Source organism: Neolamprologus multifasciatus, chromosome 5, assembly GCF_963576455.1.
Source record: "Neolamprologus multifasciatus chromosome 5, fNeoMul1.2, whole genome shotgun sequence".
Taxonomy (NCBI): domain Eukaryota; kingdom Metazoa; phylum Chordata; class Actinopteri; order Cichliformes; family Cichlidae; genus Neolamprologus; species Neolamprologus multifasciatus.
The window spans coordinates 22,600,030-22,623,353 of record NC_140443.1 but is presented as its reverse complement, the minus strand read 5'-3'; the positions used below and the strand labels follow the sequence as shown (position 1 = coordinate 22,623,353).

The 23,324-nt window shown below is 44.3% G+C and overlaps 2 protein-coding genes across 6 annotated transcripts in view; one reads left to right on the top strand and one right to left on the bottom strand.

The window, feature by feature from the left end:
- lrp1aa (low density lipoprotein receptor-related protein 1Aa) overlaps positions 1-23,324 on the top strand; it is a 102,757-nt gene that overhangs the window by 59,066 nt on the left and 20,367 nt on the right. For 3 of the 5 annotated variants that reach the window (XM_085160781.1, XM_085160780.1, XM_085160783.1), the window contains exons 13-45: positions 385-607; positions 1,832-2,021; positions 2,125-2,250; positions 2,846-2,986; positions 3,411-3,536; positions 3,614-3,730; positions 3,838-3,918; positions 4,186-4,236; positions 4,844-5,011; positions 6,459-6,641; positions 6,758-6,955; positions 7,083-7,328; positions 8,238-8,435; positions 9,420-9,624; positions 9,774-9,938; positions 10,027-10,271; positions 10,812-10,943; positions 11,779-12,006; positions 12,545-12,719; positions 14,183-14,277; positions 14,391-14,540; positions 14,706-14,846; positions 15,058-15,183; positions 15,301-15,432; positions 15,545-15,679; positions 15,944-16,073; positions 16,191-16,317; positions 16,406-16,557; positions 16,706-16,830; positions 17,899-18,273; positions 21,942-22,131; positions 22,238-22,442; positions 22,593-22,785. In XM_085160781.1, coding sequence (XP_085016907.1) covers positions 385-607; positions 1,832-2,021; positions 2,125-2,250; positions 2,846-2,986; positions 3,411-3,536; positions 3,614-3,730; positions 3,838-3,918; positions 4,186-4,236; positions 4,844-5,011; positions 6,459-6,641; positions 6,758-6,955; positions 7,083-7,328; positions 8,238-8,435; positions 9,420-9,624; positions 9,774-9,938; positions 10,027-10,271; positions 10,812-10,943; positions 11,779-12,006; positions 12,545-12,719; positions 14,183-14,277; positions 14,391-14,540; positions 14,706-14,846; positions 15,058-15,183; positions 15,301-15,432; positions 15,545-15,679; positions 15,944-16,073; positions 16,191-16,317; positions 16,406-16,557; positions 16,706-16,830; positions 17,899-18,273; positions 21,942-22,131; positions 22,238-22,442; positions 22,593-22,785 — 5,474 coding nt within the window. The remainder of the gene's footprint in view (positions 1-384; positions 608-1,831; positions 2,022-2,124; positions 2,251-2,845; positions 2,987-3,410; positions 3,537-3,613; positions 3,731-3,837; positions 3,919-4,185; positions 4,237-4,843; positions 5,012-6,458; positions 6,642-6,757; positions 6,956-7,082; positions 7,329-8,237; positions 8,436-9,419; positions 9,625-9,773; positions 9,939-10,026; positions 10,272-10,811; positions 10,944-11,778; positions 12,007-12,544; positions 12,720-14,182; positions 14,278-14,390; positions 14,541-14,705; positions 14,847-15,057; positions 15,184-15,300; positions 15,433-15,544; positions 15,680-15,943; positions 16,074-16,190; positions 16,318-16,405; positions 16,558-16,705; positions 16,831-17,898; positions 18,274-21,941; positions 22,132-22,237; positions 22,443-22,592; positions 22,786-23,324) is intronic. The other 2 variants (XM_085160784.1, XM_085160782.1) reach the window with 1 other exon arrangement.
- On the bottom strand, positions 14,863-20,631 carry LOC146518659 (galanin receptor type 3-like). Its single transcript, XM_085160821.1, has one exon. It carries the CDS (start codon positions 19,963-19,965, stop codon positions 18,931-18,933), a length of 1,035 nt encoding a protein of 344 aa, XP_085016947.1. The 5' UTR covers positions 19,966-20,631; the 3' UTR covers positions 14,863-18,930.

Here is a 23,324-nt window from a genome sequence, read left to right as displayed (position 1 = left end):
ATCAGGCTCAGCAAGGAGGAGGAGAAACTAGCAGAAACCACTAGAAAGAGGAAAAGGCAAAGGAACTATAGAATGCCACTGTTAATGCCAGTCATATTATGGCAAGAAGGGACGTTTCTAATGTCATACAATAGTGTAGACATCAGTGGTTGACAGGACCTAGAGTACCTGATGACAAACATGCCTGTGGGCGTATCAGCTGAGAAACACTGCTGAGCATTCCCCACCGGTTGGTTTGATGAGTACTGGGTGCTTTAGGACAGCTAGATAAAATGTCACTGCTTTTGTTAATCCCAAGAGATTCTTCAAGATGCACCAATAATATTCACCTTTTCCTGTCTTGCTATCACTTGTACCCATAACAGTTCCCTTGTTATTCCTCAGGTGGATGTATTGGACAGATTGGGAAGAGGATCCTAAGGAAAGCAAGCGTGGAAAGATCGAGCGGGCGTGGATGGATGGCTCAAACAGAAATGTGTTTCTGACTAGTAAAACAGTGCTGTGGCCCAACGGCCTGAGCCTGGACATCCCCCAGGGAATCCTCTACTGGGTGGATGCCTACTACGACCGCATAGAGATGGTCTACCTTAACAGTTCCGGACGCAAGGTCAGAATTAAAATGGTTTTAGAATTGAAGGTTAGAACTGTTTTACTGGAGTCTGGCAACTTCAGACAGGATTTAAAAACGGGTGTCAATGCACTAATAAGGAATGCGCTTTAAAGCAGTGGAATAATGTGGGTGGTCTATCACTGTGTAGTACAAACAATGTGGCCTTGAGTTTTGTTAACACTGGTTTCTCCTTGTGTCTGAACTGATATTTTGATTTCACTGAGCTGTGGTGCTATTGGTGCTGTTTTTATAATGCAGAAACTGGAATGGAATCTAAATATTATGCACGCACACAGACACAGACACACACACACACACACACACACACACATTAGTGAAACAAGTGCCAGTCAATGTGCATTTTTATATTGCGATTGCCTAGACACTTATACAGTATGTTACTTAACCCATGTAATAACTAGTAAAAAACACCAGTCATTGCATCATACTTTATCATCACCATGAAGTAATACGAGCAAGTTTTGAACTACACTGCTCAAAAAAATTAAAGGGGAAAAAAATCATGCTGGATATCTATACTGATGCCGTTGGGTGGACTGAAACATAATGTCCTAAGGGTGTTCGACTGATTTTAGGAGAGGTGAATGTGGGGGCCAGTCAACTCTTGTCACATGAGCGCGGGCATTTTCAAGCACCAGAAGGAACCCAGGACCCACTGCACCAGTGTAGGGCCTGACAGTGGGTCCAAGGATTTCATCCTGATGCCTAACTGCAGTCAGGGTGCCACCCTATACCATCACTGAGCCATTATCAAACAGGTCATGCCGTCATCTGTGAAAAGCACAGGGTGGCAGTTGTGGACCTGCCAATTCTGGAATTATATGGCAAATGCTAATCAGGCTCCATACGGCCCACTATGAGTCTGTCTCTCATTGTCTGTGATGGTTAGACGTGCTAACATTTAGACCAGTGGCCTGCTGGAGGTCATATCGTAGTTCTGGCAGTGCTCATCCTATTGACACCAGTCCAGCTGATAGGTTAAAGGCCGTCTCCTGGAATCTCCTCCATGTTCTTGAGACTGTCCTGGGAGACACAGCAAACCTTCTTCTCCTCTACTGTAACTGTTATTAATTTCATTAACACCAAAGCAGCTGAAACTGACCAACAACCCCATCTGTTACCTAACTGACCATATATATGCAGTAGTGGTTCATTATAAAAACATGCTTTACAGTCTTGCCTCACTTCTCACATCACCAGACGGTGTATGAAGGTCAGGAGCTGAACCACGCCTTTGGTCTGTGCCACTATAAACACTTTTTGTTCTGGAACGAGTACCGCAGTGGTAGCATTTACAAGTTGGACACCACCACAGGCACTGCCACTCTACTGCGCAACGAGCGACCTCCCATCTTTGAAATTCGAATGTATGACGCTCAGCAGCAGCAAGGTACTGGGAAAAGCGTTATACATAACATCCATTCAAACATGCTAACTTAAAAAGTATTATTGTCCACAGAGACAGCATCTCATAAGTGCCCATTCATCTACAGGTTCTAATGCATGTCGCGTAAACAATGGAGGCTGCCACAGTCTCTGTCTGGCCATACCAGGAGGGAGGCAGTGTGCCTGTGCAGAAGACCAAGTACTAGACAAAACTGACAACACCAGCTGCAGAGGTTTGTGCATGAACTCTTTGTACGTGCTTGTGTGCGTCTGCAGGGTGTTTCTAATGGCACCAGTTTTGCTCCATTACCCACAAGGTTAAGCTTCTTGCATGTCAGACAAGATGAGTCAAGCAGTCTGACTGTATGTTTTCTAAAACTGTTAGTCCTAAAATTTTTGAACAAATGCAGACAGACAAGAGCAGGCTACAAGAGCACGCAACATCTACATACTGTAATGCAATCCAGTGCAAACTGTGCAAAAAACACTGCCTTTGTGAAGCGTCGTCTTCAAGGTGTTCTTGTTGTTTTGCAAAAAAAACAGAGATTACAGTCTTTGTACAAGTGGTTCCCTTCTGGTTTTCTTGATTGTTATGCAAGCACCAGTCAGCTCAGCCTCAGCCTGTTATGGGTGGGATTTGACTGATGGATTTCATGAATGTTCATGTAATTGTGCTTTTTCACAAAACCACGCATTTTTCCCTTCTGTGGAAAATTTTCAGAATTCGTTGCAAACTCCTGCTGCTTTTATGTCCTTCATGACCTTTGGGTTTTTTTTGTTTTGTTTTTACCCCCACATTGTCTTTAACCTCCTTCTTCTCTTCTACAGCAAACCCCTCTTATGTACCTCCTCCTCAGTGCCAGCCTGGAGAGTTTGCCTGTAAGAACAACCGTTGCATCCAAGAGCGCTGGAAGTGCGACGGAGACAACGACTGTCTGGACAACAGCGATGAGGCTCTTGAACTGTGTTGTGAGTTACTGCCCGTACACGCAAACAAAACAGCTGCCCCTCCTTTTGCTACTGAGTCAGATGGTGTCCTGAATTTGTAGTGGAGCCAGAATGAAATGAGAGATTTTGAATTGAGTGGGCGAGAGTTTGTGTGTGTGAATGCCCGTGTATATGCGGGTACACGATTTCTGCGGCTCGGGAAATGCTCTCCGTCCGTCTCTCCGTCTGTCTTTCTGCCTGTGGTCAAAAGTGCAGACAGGTTTCCCTTCCAGACAAAACAAAAAACCCCGTCCAAACCAGCTGGAATATCTGCCCTCTCTTGTATTCGTTTTCACCTCACATCTCCGAACTTTCTCACCTTTCCATTCCCCATCTCCACACACGGCTTCTTGTATTCCTGTTTCTCCCTCGCCCTTCAGTGCGCCCTTTTTTCCCCCCTCTCCAGACCAGCACACTTGCTCCGCAGACAGATTTAAGTGCAAGAACAACCGCTGCATCCCTCTGCGCTGGCTGTGTGACGGGGATAATGACTGCGGGAATGACGAGGATGAGTCCAACACCACCTGTTCAGGTAGACAAAGACTAATTTATTTTGGGTCGTTTCTGAGGTTTTTTTCTATTTTGAACTCTGCTATTTTGTGTTTTTAGCCCGAACCTGCCCGCCCAATCAGTACTCGTGTGCTAGCGGGCGCTGCATCCCCATCTCCTGGACATGTGACCTGGACGATGACTGTGGTGATCGATCAGATGAGCCCGCTTCCTGCGGTTAGTCAACTTAATTTCCACCCGACAGCTCATTGTACAAATTGTTTTGCCATATGAGCGCCACGTGAGCTAGCCCTTTATATCTAAAAGTCTTTCTCTGTCCACAGCCTACCCCACCTGTTTCCCCCTCACTCAGTTTACCTGCAACAATGGGCGCTGCATCAACATTAACTGGCGCTGTGATAATGGTCAGTTTCTCTTCTTTATTATCTCGTCTGCACGTCTTTTATGTCGACGTACAGTAGCAACTCGTTGTTTGTCTTTGTTCCAGTTATCTGTGCATGTTTGGCCACCAGCCTTATTTTGGCATACGCTCCTCTTTTCATCATCTTTTGCGTTTGTATGTGCGTGTCTGTGTGCGCATGTGTGTGTGTGTGTGTGTGTGCATTTGGTTTTGTTGTCACGTGTTGTGCTATTAGCCCAATCTGCTGTCTTCCATTGGTTCTGTCTTTCAGAAAAGGATTGTGAGGACGGCTCTGATGAGTTGAATTGTCCAAACCTGACCGGTTAGTGCATAGATCAACATGCACCACAAAAGCCTTGATGCTAGCCTCGCTTTAGGACTGACCAGGCAGGATTAGAAACAGTTAGGGCTGCTTTTCTGCTCATTGAACATGGCCACAGGCTGAGACCAAAACTGCTAGCATTGATTAGTCCATTGTGCACAAATTTAATACTAAGTAAACTGTTCATTAAAACAAATACATTAAATAATCAAAGTGTACTTTTTGAGGAATTACTGGAAACCTTAACTAAAGAATAAATGTTATTTTCCAGATGACTACATAGTCAAATTGTTTAACAAATACTGAACATTATGTATTAGGTTGTCTCAAAAGTGCTCAGAATGCTCTGCTTCCAAGCTCAATGTATCAGCGCTGGGTACATTCTCTCATGGTGCATGGTCTGATCTATGCAGCTTCTGTGATTACTTTGACTCTCATCTTTGATGTTCAATTTAATTTGTGTTAAGTTTTTTTTTAATTTTCTCTGTCGTAATTGAGAAAAGATGATATCTATCTATCTATCCACCTGTCTGTCTATCGTCTTTGAGGCACTGCATGCCTCACAAAGTGAGTAAGTTAGCGTTGCTTCACTGCATTTGTTTTCCAGATAACGACTGCGGGGACAACAGTGACGAGGCAGGTTGTAGTCACTCCTGCTCCAGCGCTCAGTTCAAGTGTAACAGCGGCCGCTGCATCCCAGATTACTGGACCTGTGATGGAGACAATGACTGCGGAGACTACAGTGACGAGACCCATGCAAACTGCACCAATCAGGGTCTGTATCTAACCTCCATATTGTCTCTTGAAACGTTTCCACTGCTGCAGAATATTGCTTTCCAATCGAATGCACCTTTAACTAGAAAAAGCAGTGTGTTAAAATATCCTTTAAAAAAATCAGTGTGTTAAGAGTCAAATTTTCTGTTTAGATAAAGCCTTGCTACACTTGTGCGAACAAGTTTTGCCTTGAACTTGAAGAGGTTTGTTTCATCTCTTTTCTGAACTTCATGTTTCTGTTCACGCAGCACTCCCAAGGATGTTATGTGATGTTATTCAGACACTTGAAGTCGGTTAAATATCAGGCAGGGAAATCTGACACAGTACTTAGCAAAGTTTTATGGTGTATTGCACTTGGAAGGAACAAAAAACAAACATGATTTAAAAAGTAGCTATCGAACCAAATGTGACATTTGTACTATACAGAAATAAAATAATACAATAAAAGGACCTGCAGCTGATGGAACAGACTGCATTCTATTACCAACTTCTGTTGTACCCATAAAAATGATAATTGATTTCCCCTGACAAATAATTTGCATTTATGTACTTTATAATTAGTATTCATATTTAATAATATAAGCTTTAGTTGAAGGATGGCTAAGAAGGAGTACTGGTAATAAAAGTTGTGAGGAAAGGGGAAAAAGACATTGTGCACTAAAAGTTAGGGGCTACTGGCTTATCATAGAAGCTACTTTCGGCTGCTCTCTTATTGACAAGGCGTCGTCACAGCGGGTAGCTCCACATGTTTGATTTGGCAGAGTTTTTACGCCGCATGGTCCTTCCAAAGGGATTTGAGTCTCCTCCCGGGACCAAACCGTGGAGGTTTCGCTTGTTAGCCACTACGCTACAGAGCCCCTACGAAGGCTACTGGCTGATAGTATAGGTTGGATATTTTGCAGTGTTTCTTAGTTGAAACAAACAAGACTGAACGAGTTTACAGAAGTCAAATTTATGTTAAATATTCAAGCTCATGTTCAAGCTGGTGTTTATGAAACACAGGTAGCTGCTAGTGTCACGGATGGTTCCGCATTAATTTCTTTATTTAATCTCTTTCTTTTGTTTAGTAGATTCAATGGATTTTGTGTCCGTAAGTCACTCTGTCTGTTAGGTACAACCTTTGACACCCAATAATTCAGATATACCTACTTATACTTATAAGTAACTTGTCTTAAAAGCAGCGAAATAAATCAAATATATTTTGCCTGCTGATGTGTAGAAAACAGTGACCTTCTGAATTCACGCTTAAAGCTTTTCTGTCAAATCTGTCCTTCTGCGTGCTAATTTCTAACGGGCACCTCATTAGTTTTAGTTCTCAGTCTTTTGAAGTCGCACATTGTTTTTGCTCAAGGCTGCGTGTCCTAATGCGAGAGATGTCGCAAAACGGCGTCACTTTCGAGTGATGTCTTTTTGATGTCTTGTTTTTTGGTTTGTTTTGTTTTTTTCAGCCACTCGCCCGCCTGGAGGTTGTCATACAGATGAGTTTCAGTGTCGGATGGATGGCCTGTGCATCCCCTTGCGCTGGCGCTGTGATGGGGACACTGACTGCATGGACATGAGCGATGAGAAGAACTGTGAGGGTGTCACGCACATGTGTGATCCAGCTGTCAAGTTTGGCTGCAGGGACTCCGGTGAGGAATCCACACTTCTTAAAATGCACCGACCAATTTCATTCTGCTTTTAATGACATTTTATGCAACGTTCTGACGGAGGTTGCTCGTGAAATAACCCTGCCTTCTGTCTGTAGCACGCTGCATCAGCAAAGCCTGGGTTTGTGATGGCGACAGCGATTGTGAGGACAACTCAGATGAGGACAACTGTGAGGCACTGGTGTGTAAGCTCTCTCACCATGTGTGTGCCAACGACTCCACCATCTGCCTGCCTGCGGAGAAACTTTGCGACGGAGCTGACGACTGCCCAGATGGTTCTGATGAGAAACTCTGTGGTAAGGAACAACACCACCCAGGCTATGTCTCATTGCAGGGAACGCAACGCAGCAAGTGAAGGCCTGCATTTAAAATGATCGCTAAAATAAATCAACGGTTAAGTACATCTGTTCCTTTTATCTACAGACTTGTGTTCACTGGACAACGGCGAGTGCAGCCATAACTGCACAGTGGCTCCCGGAGAGGGGGTCATTTGTTCCTGTCCTCTGGGCATGGAGTTGGGGGCTGACAACAAGACTTGTCAGATCCAGAGCTTCTGTGCTAAACACCTGAAGTGCAGTCAACGCTGCGAGCAGAACAAGTTCAGTGTCATATGTTCGTGCTACGATGGCTGGGAACTGGAGCCTGACAAGGAGAATTGCAAGAGCACGGGTAAGGGATCATGGAAACAAAAGGCGGATTTAGGGAAGTGAGCAGATGTGTGTGTGTGTGTGTGTCTGTATAGAATTGAGTTACACAGGAGGGGGAGAAAGCTCGAGAAGTGACCCTTACTATACCTCATCACTGCCAAAACAGCAGAATCGAAGGGTGGTTTGGTTTCGGGATGAAGGAAAGGAGAGGCAAGCCAAGCAGGAAACTGTGGTTGGAGAGGATGCATATCGCCAGAATATGGTATTCTTTTTGGACAATAGACAGTACACTGGAGACAGGAAAGGGGAACATATTACATCGTTTTAATGAGAGTATATGACATGTAAAAAGATTCATGAAGAAAACCTAGCTAGTGTTTTCTGACTATCAGTTTTAGTTGATGAAAAAGTGATTATTAAATGTCAAAGAAAAAACTAAAGAGCTGATGTGTTTTTAAAATTTTTATTAAAGTCATTAAAAGTGCAATTTGGGAAAGACAGAAAATACTTAATCACTTTATATCAACTTTGAATTTTGTAATCCACATAAAGAATGTAGTTATCTCCCTGCAGCAACGAGGACACAGATTTATGATGCTGCCTCTCACTGCCAGGTCTTAGAGACTAGCCACCAGCACCCTGTCATTCATCCTGCTGCCCGTATGGCTGCCTGTTAGGTACAGATAACTCCTGTCTTATTTACACTGAGTTTTAATTACCAGGGATTAGAGCCACTTTCATACCCCCTCCTTTGCTGGTCAAGCCACACACTGCAGAGGAACAGGGCTGCAGGGTTTTCCATGCTGCACAGCAGAGCCATTTTGGAGCGTTTTGAGTACCAATCAACGGTGACCAAGCAAAAGTTTTAACCCTTTATGATCTGGTTAGCTCCATATTTTAGGATATTGTTTTTTTCCCCCTCTTTCCACAGATCCTTTCAAACCCTTTATCATTTTCTCCAACCGCCATGAGATCCGCCGCATTGATTTGAATAAGGGAGAGTTCAGCGTGTTAGTTCCTGGGCTCAGAAACACCATAGCCCTGGACTTCCATCTGAACCAAAGTGCCCTCTATTGGACTGACGTCGTGGAGGATAAGATCTATCGTGGGAAGCTGTCTGAGAATGGAGGTGAAGCCTTGTACTGTAACAGGTTTTTATGCCTAAAAGACCTAAAAGCACCATCTCTTTGGTTTGTTTTGACAACCGAGGGTCCGCTAAGTTTCATGCCAGAATGCACGATCTTCATCAGTGAAAAACAATTCTATTTGCAGCTGAAAACATCTGGAAATTGGCGTTCCAATTGCAGTGCATTGATTAGGTTTTCTAGGATTTTATTGAGTTGAAAAGAACACATTGGAATGCAGGGCCCCTTTTCTGTGCTTAAAAGCAGGATAGACTGTAGAGTGTGTACAGCTATGCTGCTGGAGCTGTGGCTTCTGGGTAACAGAACATCAGATACTTCATCACATAAGGTCAGACCGGTCAGTCAAGACCTGCTGCATCAGGCAAGCAAGGCGTCATCATGGCTGCAGCAGCAATAATGAGGAAATTATGTGCACAAGTCTTCTCCACTTATATTGTGCATCTTACTGTATGTTTATTTGCTTGTTGTGTCTCATGTTTACTTACACAGTCCATAGGCTATATGCAGCAGTATGTGTATGCTTTCATTGTGGCAGAGAGGATAATGACTCGTGTAATTAGACCCTGATTAGGAGCCCAACGGAAAATGAAAGGGTTAGAAAGGGGCTGGAAAATGTGTCTCTTTGTGACACCACACATTTGAGACCTTTTCTGCAATTGTAGCATCACCACCCATGCTGAACAATACTACTGTATTTACCATTTGATTAAAGAAAATCGCAGAGTTAACTTCTTATCCAAACAGCTCTACTGCATTTACATAATTTGTCAAACTAAAACTGGATTAGCAGTTAGATTAGAAATGTAGTCGTCAGCAAATCCCAGCCATCGCAGCCTTTAATGCTACATGTTGAGATACTGTGTGAATTTAAAAAATGTAAGCACCCCAGAGGAGTGTTTATTTTATTGAGTAGTGAGATGAAATATGATGTTTGAACATATGCCCTGATTTTTTTTCTCTTCTTGTAGCTTTAACCAGCTTTGATGTGGTAATCCAGTACGGGCTGGCGACACCAGAGGGTCTGGCAGTCGACTGGATAGCGGGAAACATTTACTGGGTGGAAAGCAACCTGGATCAGATAGAGGTGGCCAAGTTGGATGGAACCATGAGGACCACGCTACTGGCGGGGGAGGTGGAGCACCCCCGAGCTATTGCTCTTGACCCCCGGGATGGGTAACAGCTGTTTATTCCGCCTCCCCCTCATATCAAGGAGAACACGTTACCATCACGTTACACTGGCTCTAATTGTTTTGGCTGTAACTACGGAGCTTTTTCAGTTATAAACCTTGCTGACTGTTTCATTTCGTGTTATGGTTCTTTAGGATTCTCTTCTGGACAGACTGGGATGCCAGTTTGCCAAGGATTGAAGCTGCATCCATGAGTGGAGAAGGCAGGAAGACTATCCATAAGGAAACGGGCAATGGAGGCTGGCCAAATGGACTCACTGTGGATTATTTAGAGCGTCGCATCCTGTGGATTGATGCCAGGTTGTACAGAGGGGAAAAAAATGAAAATATTTGCACATAAATGTTCAGTAATACTCAGAAACATAACTAAAACTTGTGCTTTATGCAGGTCTGATGCCATCTATTCAGCCAAGTATGATGGTTCTGGACTAATTGAAGTTCTGAGGGGCCACGAGTATCTGTCGCATCCGTTTGCTGTCACCATGTACGGTGGAGAAGTTTACTGGACAGACTGGAGGACCAACACGCTGGCCAAGGCAAACAAGTGGACCGGGAGCAATGTCACAGTGGTGCAGAGAACCAATACGCAACCCTTTGACCTTCAAGTGTACCATCCATCCAGACAACCACAGGGTAGGAAACAGACACACACTCATGTATGCACCACCATTATAATCAATATATGGAAAGATTACAATCTGAAATGATCTACAAGTTTCTGCCTTTAAAGTTATTACTTGTACATTTTGAGTTGCTGACAGTTATAAACTGAATCACCCCACAAGAAAGTTTGTGTAAGTCAAGACCACTACAGTCAGTATTTCCATCTGCAGTCATTTATAGTTGGCCGTTCTGAGACCTCTCTGACCTCCATCTGCTTATAATGAAAGCCTAAGGCACGTGACGAGACCGACAACACCGAAGAGAGAAGGCATCGATAAAACTGTCAGAACAGTAATTAGACAGGAACACCATGCTAGGGCGGAGCTGATTTTGGGAGGGGGGGCTGCAAAGTGACTTGCAGAATTCACGGGGAAAAGAAGTTTTACACTATGCTGAATTTTCTTGACCATTAGGAAGTATAATTACATTAGATTTTAACCACACATTAAAACATTTCATTGACTTTCATACTTTTAAAATAAAACCTTTTCTGTGCTCATGCCTCCGTAGCTCCTAATCCGTGTGCAGCTAAAGATGGCAAAGAGCCCTGCTCTCACCTGTGCCTCATCAACTTCAATCAGATGTTCTCCTGTGCTTGTCCTCACCTCATGAAGCTGGGCCCTGACAAACGCACGTGTTACGGTAAGGCTGAGCTCACGAACACAAATGCAACCACTGTGGAAAATAGACTCGTTGAGTCTTTCTTAGCCTCCACGCAGTCCTGTTCTTTTCTTGTTTTAGCTTGAATGTTACTGTCTAATCCCTGTCCTTGCAGAATTGTTTATCTATAATTTATCTTATTTTTCTCTAGGAGAAAAAGAGAGAGGATTAAACAGACTTTTAAAAAAAACAACAACATTTTTTTACTTTGAGGTCTTTTTGCTGTGACAGCTTTGGAGCGTATTGAGGTGTCCGTCTGTAAAATAGTGAAAGCTGGCCTGTTTATTCAGTGTGTGAGTTTAGTATTCAAGGCAGCACTTTCTATTATCTTCGGCGGTAATGGAATGGAGAGCCCCATTCTGTCTGATGCAAGCATCAGACACATCCCCCAGCTTCCACCACCGGCTCTGGGATGGCCAATACAGCCCGGCGCTGTCATTACTCTGCCCTCACCGGCTCTCTTTCCCTCCTTTGCTGTCTATCATTTAAGCCGCACACAGTTAAATGATACTTGACTGTTGAGACCAGTGCAATTGCAATGTATCTTCACTGATTGAATTCGCTCGCTCTACTCAGGCTGTGCTATTGAGTTAGCCAGCCAGACACAATCATTAGTCGAAAGATGCAATTGGATCAACTGTTTGTTCAAGTGGCAGGAATAATGCGTGGATGTACTGATCCATGCTGTAACCATCTATCCGCAGCTCTGACTCATGCATTAGTGTGTACTCGTGCATTTGACTTGAAGCTACATTTAACTCCCGATTACTCACATTGAATACCAAGGGTCCATGTCAACATCTTGTGTCTCCCGCAGAGTCTCGCCAGTTCTTGCTGTACGCTCGGCAGATCGAGATCAGAGGAGTAGACATCGACAACCCGTATTACAACTATATCATCTCCTTCACTGTGCCGGATATCGACAACGTGACTGTGGTGGACTATGATGCTCTGGAGCAGCGTATCTACTGGTCAGATGTCCGTACTCAGACCATCAAGAGGGCGTTCATCAATGGCACTGGAGTTGAAACTGTGGTTTCTGCTGGTATGATGGAGGCAATGCGACACATTATAGAACATAATTAAAAGGCTCATTATTTAGAGCCTTACTTTAAGAAAAAATCTAGCAGGGTAATTTTATCAAACTGCACCAAGATTTTTATCCAGTAGTTAAAAATTAATGCTTCTCTCACTTCTAGATTCCTAGTATGCAGATGCTGTTATGTACAAGGGCTCTACACAACAAAACTCATTAGCTTGGGGAATGGCGATCTTTTGCCTGAAGTAATAACCTGAGTGGGCACGTTTTGGTGGATGATCTATGCCAGCTAACTCTGTCTTTAAAAAAAAAAAACAAGTTAGCTGGAAACAATAAAAGATTCAGGTGATAAAATGTGTCATCAGTTGTCCTGTTAGCCAACAAATGCAGTGTCCATAGGTTAGAAAACATCTATTTGAAATCACTAGGAAATTCGGGATGCCTTCCAGTACTGTACAGTAGTATTAAAAAAGGGTTTACGTTGTTTTTTTTTAAAAAAAGGCGGATTAATAAGATTTTGTTCGTGTTCTTCATCTTTCATCAGATTTGCCCAATACTCATGGTCTGGCTGTCGACTGGGTGTCCAGGAACCTGTTCTGGACCAGTTATGATGCCAACAAGAAGCAGATTAATGTTGCCAGACTGGACGGCTCCTTCAAAAATGCTGTCATCCAGGGCTTAGACAAACCCCACTGTCTAGTGCTCCATCCAGTACTGGGGTTGGTCTCGCTCACAAATGCACACACACACTCATACTATAAAGCTGTCATGTGTCGCCACACTGAAGCTTTCAGAAATTGCTCACAGACACCCTCCTGGCTTCACCTATAACTTGCAACAGATACAAGCAGAAGTCTGCACAAAGACACACACAAACAATCATACCAAGTCTGTCTGGCAGGTTCCCCTCTGTGTGCGCTCACAGTAATTCTGTTCCTGACCTCGGAGTGTTTTGTCACTCAGGAAGTGGTTCCAATCCTTCTCCCTTCATGCCGCCTCTCTCCTCTCTCTGTCTTTTTTTTTTCTGTTTCTGTTTCAAAAGTTTCTGTGCTCAGAGTATAAATAATTTACAGCAAGTGTCTCTGTTGCTTTGTGTGACTTTTTCTGTTTCTCATCACTTTCTTCTCTGTGTTTATCTTACATCCTGTCCATTCCTGTCTTGCCTTGCAAACGTTTTTCTTTTTTTGCCAGCTCCAAACATGAACCTGGCCTCAGTCTTTTCTCAGTCCATCAGAGAATAAAGAGTCCATCTGTATTCATATACTCAGTTTTGATCTGCCGGAATATGTGGGCTTTTGTGTGTTTTAGGTCAATGAAGAAAAGATATTTTCTTAAGACAAGTCTCTGCCTCTGTGTGCATTACTTCCACTGTACTCCTTCCTCTCTGTGAAAGGCTTTAGCCTCCTTAAGAGGAGGAATGTTTCCGATCTGAGCATTGTTGGCGTGAGAGAAAATGAGAAGCAGATGTGAGATCTGTGAGCTCTCCCCTTTTTCTGGCACACAAACACGCTGACCCCACCAAAGGTGGGTGGGGTCAAAGAAAGTTGAGGCGGGGCAAAGAGTTGGGACGGATATGTGTGTGCGTGTGTACACAAACATGACAATATAGGGGTTATATGCTTCAGAGGCTTTATTTAAGTATAGTTAACAAACAAAGGAAGGGCGTGGTGGCTCTGGCTGGATTTAACAGAAAGTGAATGAGCATAGAAAATGTGCGGTCCAAACAAAGTGGCACACACACGTATATACATGTTACCCTCTATACTCTGCATATGTGCATTTCCTCATGACAGTTTGAGAAGCAGTCATTTATGTGAGTGCATCTGGTGTGGGAGATTAAAGCTGTCAGCGGTTGATCGGGACATTAATTAACTGCTGAACTAAACGCACTGTAATATAGTTTCTTATTTGTCAGGTTTTTGCCAGCTTTATTTCTGCCGCACTCATCGTCATCACAGTCTGTTGATGCGATTTTGGCTTTGAAATGAAAACGGCAGATTGCGTTTTAGAAAAGTCCAAATAAGCTCACGTGCAGTTCTGTACCTATAGGCTTTATGGTTTTCAGTGGCGTATTACCACGGTTGGTTCAACAAGTTTAATAGTGATGTAGTAAAATTTCTCTCCCTCTCTCTTCCTGTTGCGTATCATATCTTTGTGGATTCTCTGTGCGCGCCTCCATCAGGAAGCTGTACTGGACAGATGGGGACAACATCAGCATGGCCAACACAGATGGCACCAACCGCAGCGTCGTCTTCACCAACCAGAAAGGCCCTGTTGGTGAGTTAGCAGCTCTTTTCTTTGACTGTATAAGTGACAGCACCTCCTAGTGACAGGGCAGATGATTACAACAAGAGCTGTCTTTTTACTTTTACTTTTTTTTTTTTTTTCAGGCCTCTCCATCGACTTTAAAGCTGAGCGGCTTTATTGGATCAGCTCGGGAAACAGCACCATCAACCGCTGTAAACTGGACGGCTCTGGTCTTGAGGTGCTTGAAGGGGCCAAGGGCAAGCTGACCAAGGCTACTGCTCTGGCCATCATGGGTAGGTATCCAGAGTGCATTAAAACTGCAATATTCATCTTGTGTGATACTACTCTTATCTGACTGTGTTGCATTGAAAATTGCTCCAGTTAACACGGTTCTTGTAGTGCGAGATCAGGTTTTAATGGAGAACGCTGATCACCCTCATATGCGCTGTGTCCTGTAGGAGACAAGTTGTGGTGGGCTGACCAGGGAACTGACCAGATAGGAACCTGTGACAAGAAGGACGGTGGAAACTGGAAAGTCCTGAGGAACAGCACTTCTCCCATGATGCACATGAAAATTTATGATGAAACTGTGCAGAAAGGTGCAGAGTTTGGTGCTTTTTCAGTCTTTTTTGCTTTGTGAAATTGCTCTGCAAAAAAAATAGGAAGAAGATATGTCCTTGTTTCATTTAAGATCTGCTGTGCAGACTGCATGTAGCCCAGAGCTTATGTGTGTATCTAAAGCACATCTGTTTATGCCTCTGTTACTAGTCTTTGATTTGTTTTATTTGCTCTTTGCTTTTGTGTTTCCAGGCACCAATCTTTGCAGTAATAACAACGGAGACTGTTCTCAGCTGTGTCTCCCCACATCCCCGACCACCAGATCCTGCATGTGCACTGCAGGATACAGCCTGCGCAGAGGGCAGCAGTCTTGTGAGGGTATGATGCTCCCATACCCATGTCTTATGCCTGATTTTAGACAATCCTGGATATATGAAGCGATGAATGTGAAGTGATGCCACGCTCAAAAATGAATATTTTATTTGTTTGCTTTAGGTGTCGGCTCTTTCTTGCTGTACTCGGTGCACGAGGGCATACGGGGTATTCCCTTGGACCCATCAGATAAGTCCGATGCCCTTGTACCAGTGTCGGGCACCTCCCTAGCAGTGGGCATAGATTTTCATGCTGGTAAGAAATTCTCGCATATTTCGTGTAGCTGAATTCACTGCTCCATAAAATATTTGTTAAAGCTACTAGCTTCCTTTTTTAGTCCAACTCTGTGTTTTACTTGTTCCCACAGACAATGACACGATCTACTGGGTAGACATGGGCCTGAGCACTATCAGCCGGGCCAAGAGAGACCAAACCTGGAGAGAGGACGTGGTCACTAATGGCATCGGCAGGGTAGAGGGCATCGCTGTGGACTGGATTGCTGGTGAGAGAAACTGCGTCCCGGCTCATGCGTCCTAAATTTAGATAATGACAGTTAGACATACTGATAAAGAGTGTTTTGCTTTTCCTCTCTGCACATTTATCATGCTTGCACATACTGCCTGTCACTGTTAAAAGCAAAAGTGTGGACCTGTTGCACTAAGTGAGAAAACAGAAAGTAGATGCAAAAACAGAGAGAAAAAAAGTATTATTTCCAGGTCAATGCGGTTTAAAAATTAGGAAATTGTTTCTCCTTCATCCTCCACAGGAAACATCTATTGGACAGATCAAGGCTTCGATGTGATTGAGGTGGCCAGGCTGAATGGTTCCTTCCGCTATGTGGTGATCTCGCAGGGCTTGGACAAACCTCGTGCCATCACTGTCCATCCTGAGAAAGGGTGAGAACAAAGGACACTGTGCCAGGTTCCTACTTTAGCTTCTCCTTCTGTGATTTATCTCAGTATTGATTACTGCGGTATTTGGTTTTCTGTCTTTGCGTGCTTTGGTGCGAGCAGCTACCTGTTCTGGACAGAGTGGGGCCAGTATCCCCGCATCGAACGCTCTCGCCTGGATGGATCTGAGCGAGCCATCCTCGTCAACGTCAGTATCAGCTGGCCCAATGGCATCTCCATCGACTATGAGGTACACCGCAACAGATAATTTTTTACATTTATATCGCTGACTTGCAGCACAGAGAGTGGGCCTAACATTACTTAATGTGGGAATGTAGGATGGTATGCTGTACTGGTGCGATGCCAGGACTGATAAGATTGAGCGCATCAACCTGGAGACTGGAGAAAACAGGGAAGTGGTGTTGGGCAACAACAACATGGACATGTTCTCTGTGTCTGTGTTTGAGAGCTACATCTATTGGAGTGACAGGTCAGATACAACATTCCTACTCAGTCTTATCCCTCTTTTTGCGAATGGTATTCACCCACAGTCCTAATGTTTATTTATAAATATATATATTTATAGCAGCAAACATCAGCTTGTGTTTAATGCTGATAATCTGTCTGGTGTCAACCAGGACGCATGCTAATGGCTCCATAAAGAGAGGCAGCAAGGACAATGCCACAGACTCTGTGTCACTGAGGACTGGTATTGGGGTCCAGCTCAAAGACATCAAGGTTTTCAACAGGGCTAGGCAGAAAGGTAAGCAAAGTGTGCTTTAAAGGTGACCTGGTACGCTCATTTACAGCTCCCCATTTTTATTCTGGCACTCCCTGGAATAGCTTTGCATGAATCGCATTTCAAAACACTCCTTATTTACTCTTTAAAGGTTTTTATGGAGCACCTCAGTTTATCATATCTTTGAAACTTGTTATTTTAGCTCCTGTATCCTTAAGCTTCTTCTTTCTAAAACCCAGATTTTCTTATGACTGGCTGTCCTTGCAAACAGGACGCAGTGCTTGGAAATTCATGCTTAGCTGACGTCATCTAAGCCCTGAAGTGGAAACACAAAGTTATAGATGAAGCATGTAGCGCTGTGTGAACCCTGAGCTTATCACCTTAGAACACATATGCATTATTATTATTTAATATACAGCAGTGGAGAGTAAATTTTCCCTATTAAGTTTTAATTTCCTAAATTAAAAATGTGCAATAATGAATACATTAACATTAAATCTGAACAGAAAAGTGAACAAAATCGTGTTTTTGTTTCTTAAAATGTCAAAACTTCTAGATTAATGTGCAAAAGTAGTTTTTGCAACAGTGCAAATACATAAATACTTACAAATCCATAAGGTTTACACTAAAGCGTTGATCAGTCACAGTCCACACAGTGTTACCACCACAGAAAAATCCCCAGCATCACTAAAGGGGCAAATTTCACTGATGGATTGGCCAGGCATCTCTGGGCATGTATGAGTGCACTGTGCACGGGTTTCTCGTGATAGCTGAGAAGCTTGTTGGAACAAAGACCTGGGACAAAATAGCGCACTGCTTACTTGGAGTTTACACATCAGAAACTGTTTGATAAACTACATTTTTTTGTGACATACTTTTGAGAGCTATCTGCAGACAGCAAAGCTGAGATAGCAAACACAGGAAATGCTGGAAAGTCTGTTCTCGATGACATCATTGCTTGGCTGCGCTGCATCGTCTGCCTTCACATGCCGCTACATATATTCTATAAAATTAGTAAAAGTATAATAAGAGTCAGGTGAAAATATATTATAATTCAAATGTATATTTAATTGCATTTTGTTTGCTTTACAGGAACAAATGTGTGCAAGGAAAACAATGGCGGATGTCAGCAGCTTTGCCTTTACCGTGGCAAAGGACAGCGTACGTGTGCCTGCGCCCATGGCATGCTGGCTGAAGACGGCCGCACCTGCCGCGACTACGATGGCTACCTTCTCTACTCGGAGCGCACCATACTGAAGAGCGTTCACCTGTCCGACGAAAACAACCTGAATGCCCCCATAAAACCATTCGAGGACCCTGAGCACATGAAGAACGTCATCGCACTCACTTTTGATTACAGAGGAGGAGGAGGCAAAGGAGCTAACCGTATCTTCTTCAGTGATATTCATTTTGGCAACATCCAGCAGATCAGTGATGACGGGTCTGACCGCAAGACTGTAGTAGAGAGTGAGTTTTCCCGCTTCTTAAGTTAGTTTTCTTAATGCTTTGTGCTCTGTCCAAGTAACTAACATGACATGGCGATCTGGCCTAAACCTCCCACCCTACCCCACCCAAGGTTTATGGCTCCTGTCATTTGTCCAGTCATAAGACTCCCTGATAAGAAATCTTCCTGGAGAAGAACTCTGCTGGCGTTTCCCCAAAATACTCATATTTATTCTGTAGATGTAGCCAAAGTAGAAACAAAGGAAAAGCATTTTTTAGAACAGAGTGAGAAGCAATACAATCAGGCTGAGAGACAGATAGACTTTCATTCACCTTATCTCAGCACAACAGAACACGGGTGCACCGTTAATGTTTTACTTTAATCTCTTTTACAAGGAATGCGTGATATTCCCGCTGTGCATGTAAAGCAACAAATCCCAGAGCAAAGTTCCTGCTCAATTCAAGAGCAACTGTTGTTCAAAGCAATGATGCTGACTGTTGCTGTGAGAGCTCTTGAGTTGACTTTGGTCATGAAGGCAACGCTGACGTCCAGTTTATCTGTAGTCTTTGATCAAGTTTTTTAGCTTGTATTTTTTTGTCGATCCCAGTTGCCAGCAGTTCCTCGCTGTGCGCAAATAAAATAGTCACGTTATGTCAAGTTAGTTACTCGTAGTAATACTGTCAGGCAGCAGCCATAGCCACATCCCTGCTGTCTCTTTGTCCGTCCCTCTTGAACAGCCTCAGTAGGTCCTGCCTGAACTTTTCAGACATCAGCACATAGAGAATAGGGTTCATCACTGTAGAGGAGGTTGCCATAAAGCGTGCAAACACAGCAAAGGGGCCATAACGTGGTGAGGCTCCAGTGGCTCCTGTGCCTTTATCCGCCAGTAAGGCCAGCGTCATGCCGTAGGACGGCAGCCAGCACAGGGTAAAAGCCAGCACCAGCATAGCCGACGTTTGGGTCACTTTGCTTTGGTAACGCTCCACCTGGGGGGCTCTTCCAGCGTGCCGACTCCTCCATAGGAACATGTAGATGCTGCCATATGCCACTGCTATGGTAACTAGTGGTAGAAAGAAGGCCACAAAGAAATGAGACAGTCCATAGATCAGCTGGTCACGGTGGGTCTGGAAAGCAAAGCATGCAAGCCTGTCAAGGGCTTTTTGTGGGGTTCCTACAGAGCGAAAGACTAGCTGTGGAACAGCAAGGCAGCAGGCTGGGACCCAGACCAGTATGGCAGCTACAGAGACTCGGCGAGTAGAGAGAAGGGAATATGCTCTGGCAGGCTTCACCACAGTCAGATAGCGACACACAGCTAGTGTGGCCAGAGTAAAGATGCTGGTTGAAGAGCAGGCTGATCCCAGGAAGCCCAGCAGACGACACATGAAGTCACCAAACGGCCAGTGCTGCATGGCTATAGCAGCTGTGTGGAAGGGAAGCATGGAGAGCAAAAGCAGGTCTGAAATGCTCAGGGCCAGAAGCAGGATGTCTGTCCCCATACCCATCACAGAGTTTTGGGGAGACTGTCCAATACGTCCCACCCCTCTCCTCCATCGCTTACATAAGATTACTATCACTATGGTGTGTCCGCTAACTCCCAGCACCAGAATTAGTGAATCTAGTATTGGGACTAGAACCTGTTCCACATTGTCCAGTCCAGGGTCACTGCTACTGTTACCCAACAGATCCTCTGAGCTTGTAGAGTTCAGCAGCAGCATTGTGTCTTCACAGTTTTGTTCAATCTGGTCATAAAACTTCTGATCATAAATGTAGGAATGATTAAGGACATTGCAGTAGCAGTGTTCTCAGAAATGACAACGCACAGATTTACAGTTCAAAGTTGAACATGAATCACCTCTGACTGAATCATGTTAAATACATAAACACATATGACACCAATTCCTGTGACTGTGCTGACTGTATAAAAGTGTACAGTTAAAGCTGCTTCCTCTCGATCTGTTCCACCTCTTATTGGCTTGGTATTGTAGAGGGGAACAAAGTGAGATCAGGCCCCTCCACTGAAGTCAAGACACACCTGCTTTCTGAGCTGCTTGCCATTCTTCTGGTTGAACTCCTGTTAAGGGCAAGCGGGTGTTGAGAGGTGAATGCTGTAGATTGTGTGAGTTCAGAGCAGGCAGCTACTCCACATGGCATTCGCCTTCCACAATCAGTATTCCTCATATATCCAGGAAAGGGACTTCCAGAGAAAACCGCAACAGTGGAAAGGATAGTAGATAGTTTGACAGGAAGACAGGATAAAGTAAGCGGTAGGTGAACTCTGGACTGGTTATGATAGAGCAGGACATGGATGGGCTGTCCAACTCTCTGTGGGAGGGCCTAATGAGGCCCAACATATTTTTTTTTTCCCATGCTCTATTTAGTTTCTTCCCTCTGCATTGTCTCGACATGCATTTGCAGCACAGCCTGCACAAAAACCTGCGCTGATACAAAAAATAAACAAAGAGTGACACAGTGAGATAGTGTTTGCCTTCAGAATCAGGGTAATTATTGACTCCCGGCCTGATGGCAAACACTACACTGCTATCATACCTACTGTAGATAAACGGCCATAAAATCACTGTCAGTTGAGCTCAAGACCTGTATATTCAGCTTGCCTGTATTGGCGCAAGCAGCGTGTGAAAATGTAGAGAATCTTTGGTAGCCCTAGATCAACAGTAATGTGATTTGAGCAGACAGTGGTGGCAGTTTGTGATTTAAAATTCATTAACACCGCTAAAGACAGAGGAAATGGGGGTGAATAGATTTCACGGCGCTCTCTATCGATTGTTAGGGTGTTGATTTATGAGTGCGAGAAGCGGGGGACAGTTGCCTTGCGTGTTGCAATGCACCGCTTGATTTTCAGTCCCTTTGCTTCTCTCAGAGTCTCATAGCATGCGCTGGACGCGCGATGATTCACGTCTGCGGTGTCGCACTGGAGATATTGAGGTGTAGTGTGAACTGTCCCACCTGGTGGTAAACCTCACCGTTGCTTTGGCCTGACATCTGATGGGACGAGAGCATATCCAGTCCTAAGAAAAGGCTGCTTTAATCATTAGACCTGCACTGTTCCATTGCAGCAGCTGCAGTAACAAGTAGGTGACTATTACTTATTATTTGGAGCGGTCTCTGACTCCATGAAGCACAAGTTACAGTATTTGTTTGTGTCTGCGTTGCGTGTTTTCTCAATACCGGTGCAGCTGTTCTCCATCTGATGTTGCAGAACTTTGTGTTCCTCCGTCTTGGCTGACTTTTGGCTGTCCTCTGGCCTCCTTTCAGCCATGAAGCTCCCAACTTCTTATTAATTTTAAGGCTGGGAAAGCAGAAAAAATGACCTCTTGCTTCTCATCTCCTGATGAGGCAGTCCAGTGGAAAGTAATATGCTAGCTGGAACCGTTATTGTGACCTTTATCCTCCACTATTTGCTGGATAAAAGCCTTGAATCACACAGTGTTCTTAGTCATTAATACTAAGCTGTCATGCCCAGAGCCCTGACTCCGGGTTGCCACACAGCAGTCTGCCAGCTCTGAGCTGCTGCCAAACGGTCTACACTCGGCCTTTTAACATAACCCCGTAGTTGACGCGCTTCTTTTTCTTCTCCCTTTTTCCTCTTCTATCTACTCCGTCCCCCACCCCTGGTCGTTGCCTTCTCTTACTGTCTGTGTGCTCTTCTCTCGATTCCTTCATGCTTTTTCAGATGTGGGCTCGGTGGAGGGGTTGGCATACCATAGAGCCTGGGATATGTTGTACTGGACGAGCTACACTACCTCGACTATTACCCGCCACACTGTGGACCAGAGCCGCTGGGGTGCCGTTGACCGGCATACAGTGGTCACCATGTCAGGAGACGACCACCCGAGGGCCTTCGTTCTCGACGAGTGTCAGAGGTAAGAACTGATTCAGTTGTTTATATCGCTGATTTGCAGGCCATTCTGCTCACGCCAGTTCATTACACCTGTTTGTATCACTGATTACTATGTTATTTTTCCACAGCCTGATGTTTTGGACCAACTGGAACGAGCAGTTTCCCAGTATCATGCGCGCCACTCTGACTGGCTCCAATGTCCTTGTGATCATTGGCACGGACATCCGAACCCCCAACGGCCTGGCCATAGACCACCGTGCTGAAAAGCTTTATTTTTCCGACGCCACACTGGACAAGATTGAACGCTGCGAGTATGATGGCAGTAGGCGCTACGTGAGTGACAAAAACACTAAAAATATTTCTAATGCTGCATGGCTGAGCAATGTGACTGTTTAAATAGCAGCCGTCAGCTTTTTACTCTTTCACTGGTTTGTTAGAAAAAGACTGGGGTTCTCACGACTGTGGTTTTGCTTCCCCCTGCAGGTCGTGCTGAAGAATGAACCGGTCCATCCATTTGGCCTGGCGGTGTATGGAGACTACATCTTTTGGACTGACTGGGTGAGGAGGGCTGTGCTCCGGGCTGAGAAATACACCGGGGCAGATATGAAGGTCCTGCGTGCTGATATTCCTCAACAGCCGATGGGTATTGTCGCGGTGGCCAATGACACTAACAGCTGTAAGTCTTTACACCAAATGATGAAATTCAATGTAAAATTTGGGGGATTTTTCATCACAGTCTTCTGTCGTAAGACTACGACTGCTGGACTGTTTCATGTAAATGTGTGAAGCAAATCGATCTTACATAAAGCCTGTAAACCAAACATTGGTTGAGCCTGAGCCGGTAAAACAGTCAACATCTTTTTCACATTTATGATAAGTGGAGGAATCCTGAATTTTTCTCCTGTTTTTATTTTTTATTTTTTTATTCCTCTCTGCATTTAACATTGTTCGTATCTTTTTATTTCAATCAAGTCAAGCATTTTTCCACTCTACCTTATCTTTTCCCTCGAGTTCCCTTATTCAGTGAACAGTTTTGCACCAATACCCGCAGCACCGATGCAAGCCGAGAGCCCGCTGTAACAGCCGCAAATCCTATTTAGATAGAGTCACATTGTGCATTCAGCTGAGGCAGAGCCATTGCCGGGTTCACCCAGGTGTTTCTGTCTGCTCATGATGTGTGTTCGCCTGTGTGTCAGGAGATTGGATGCGAGATCA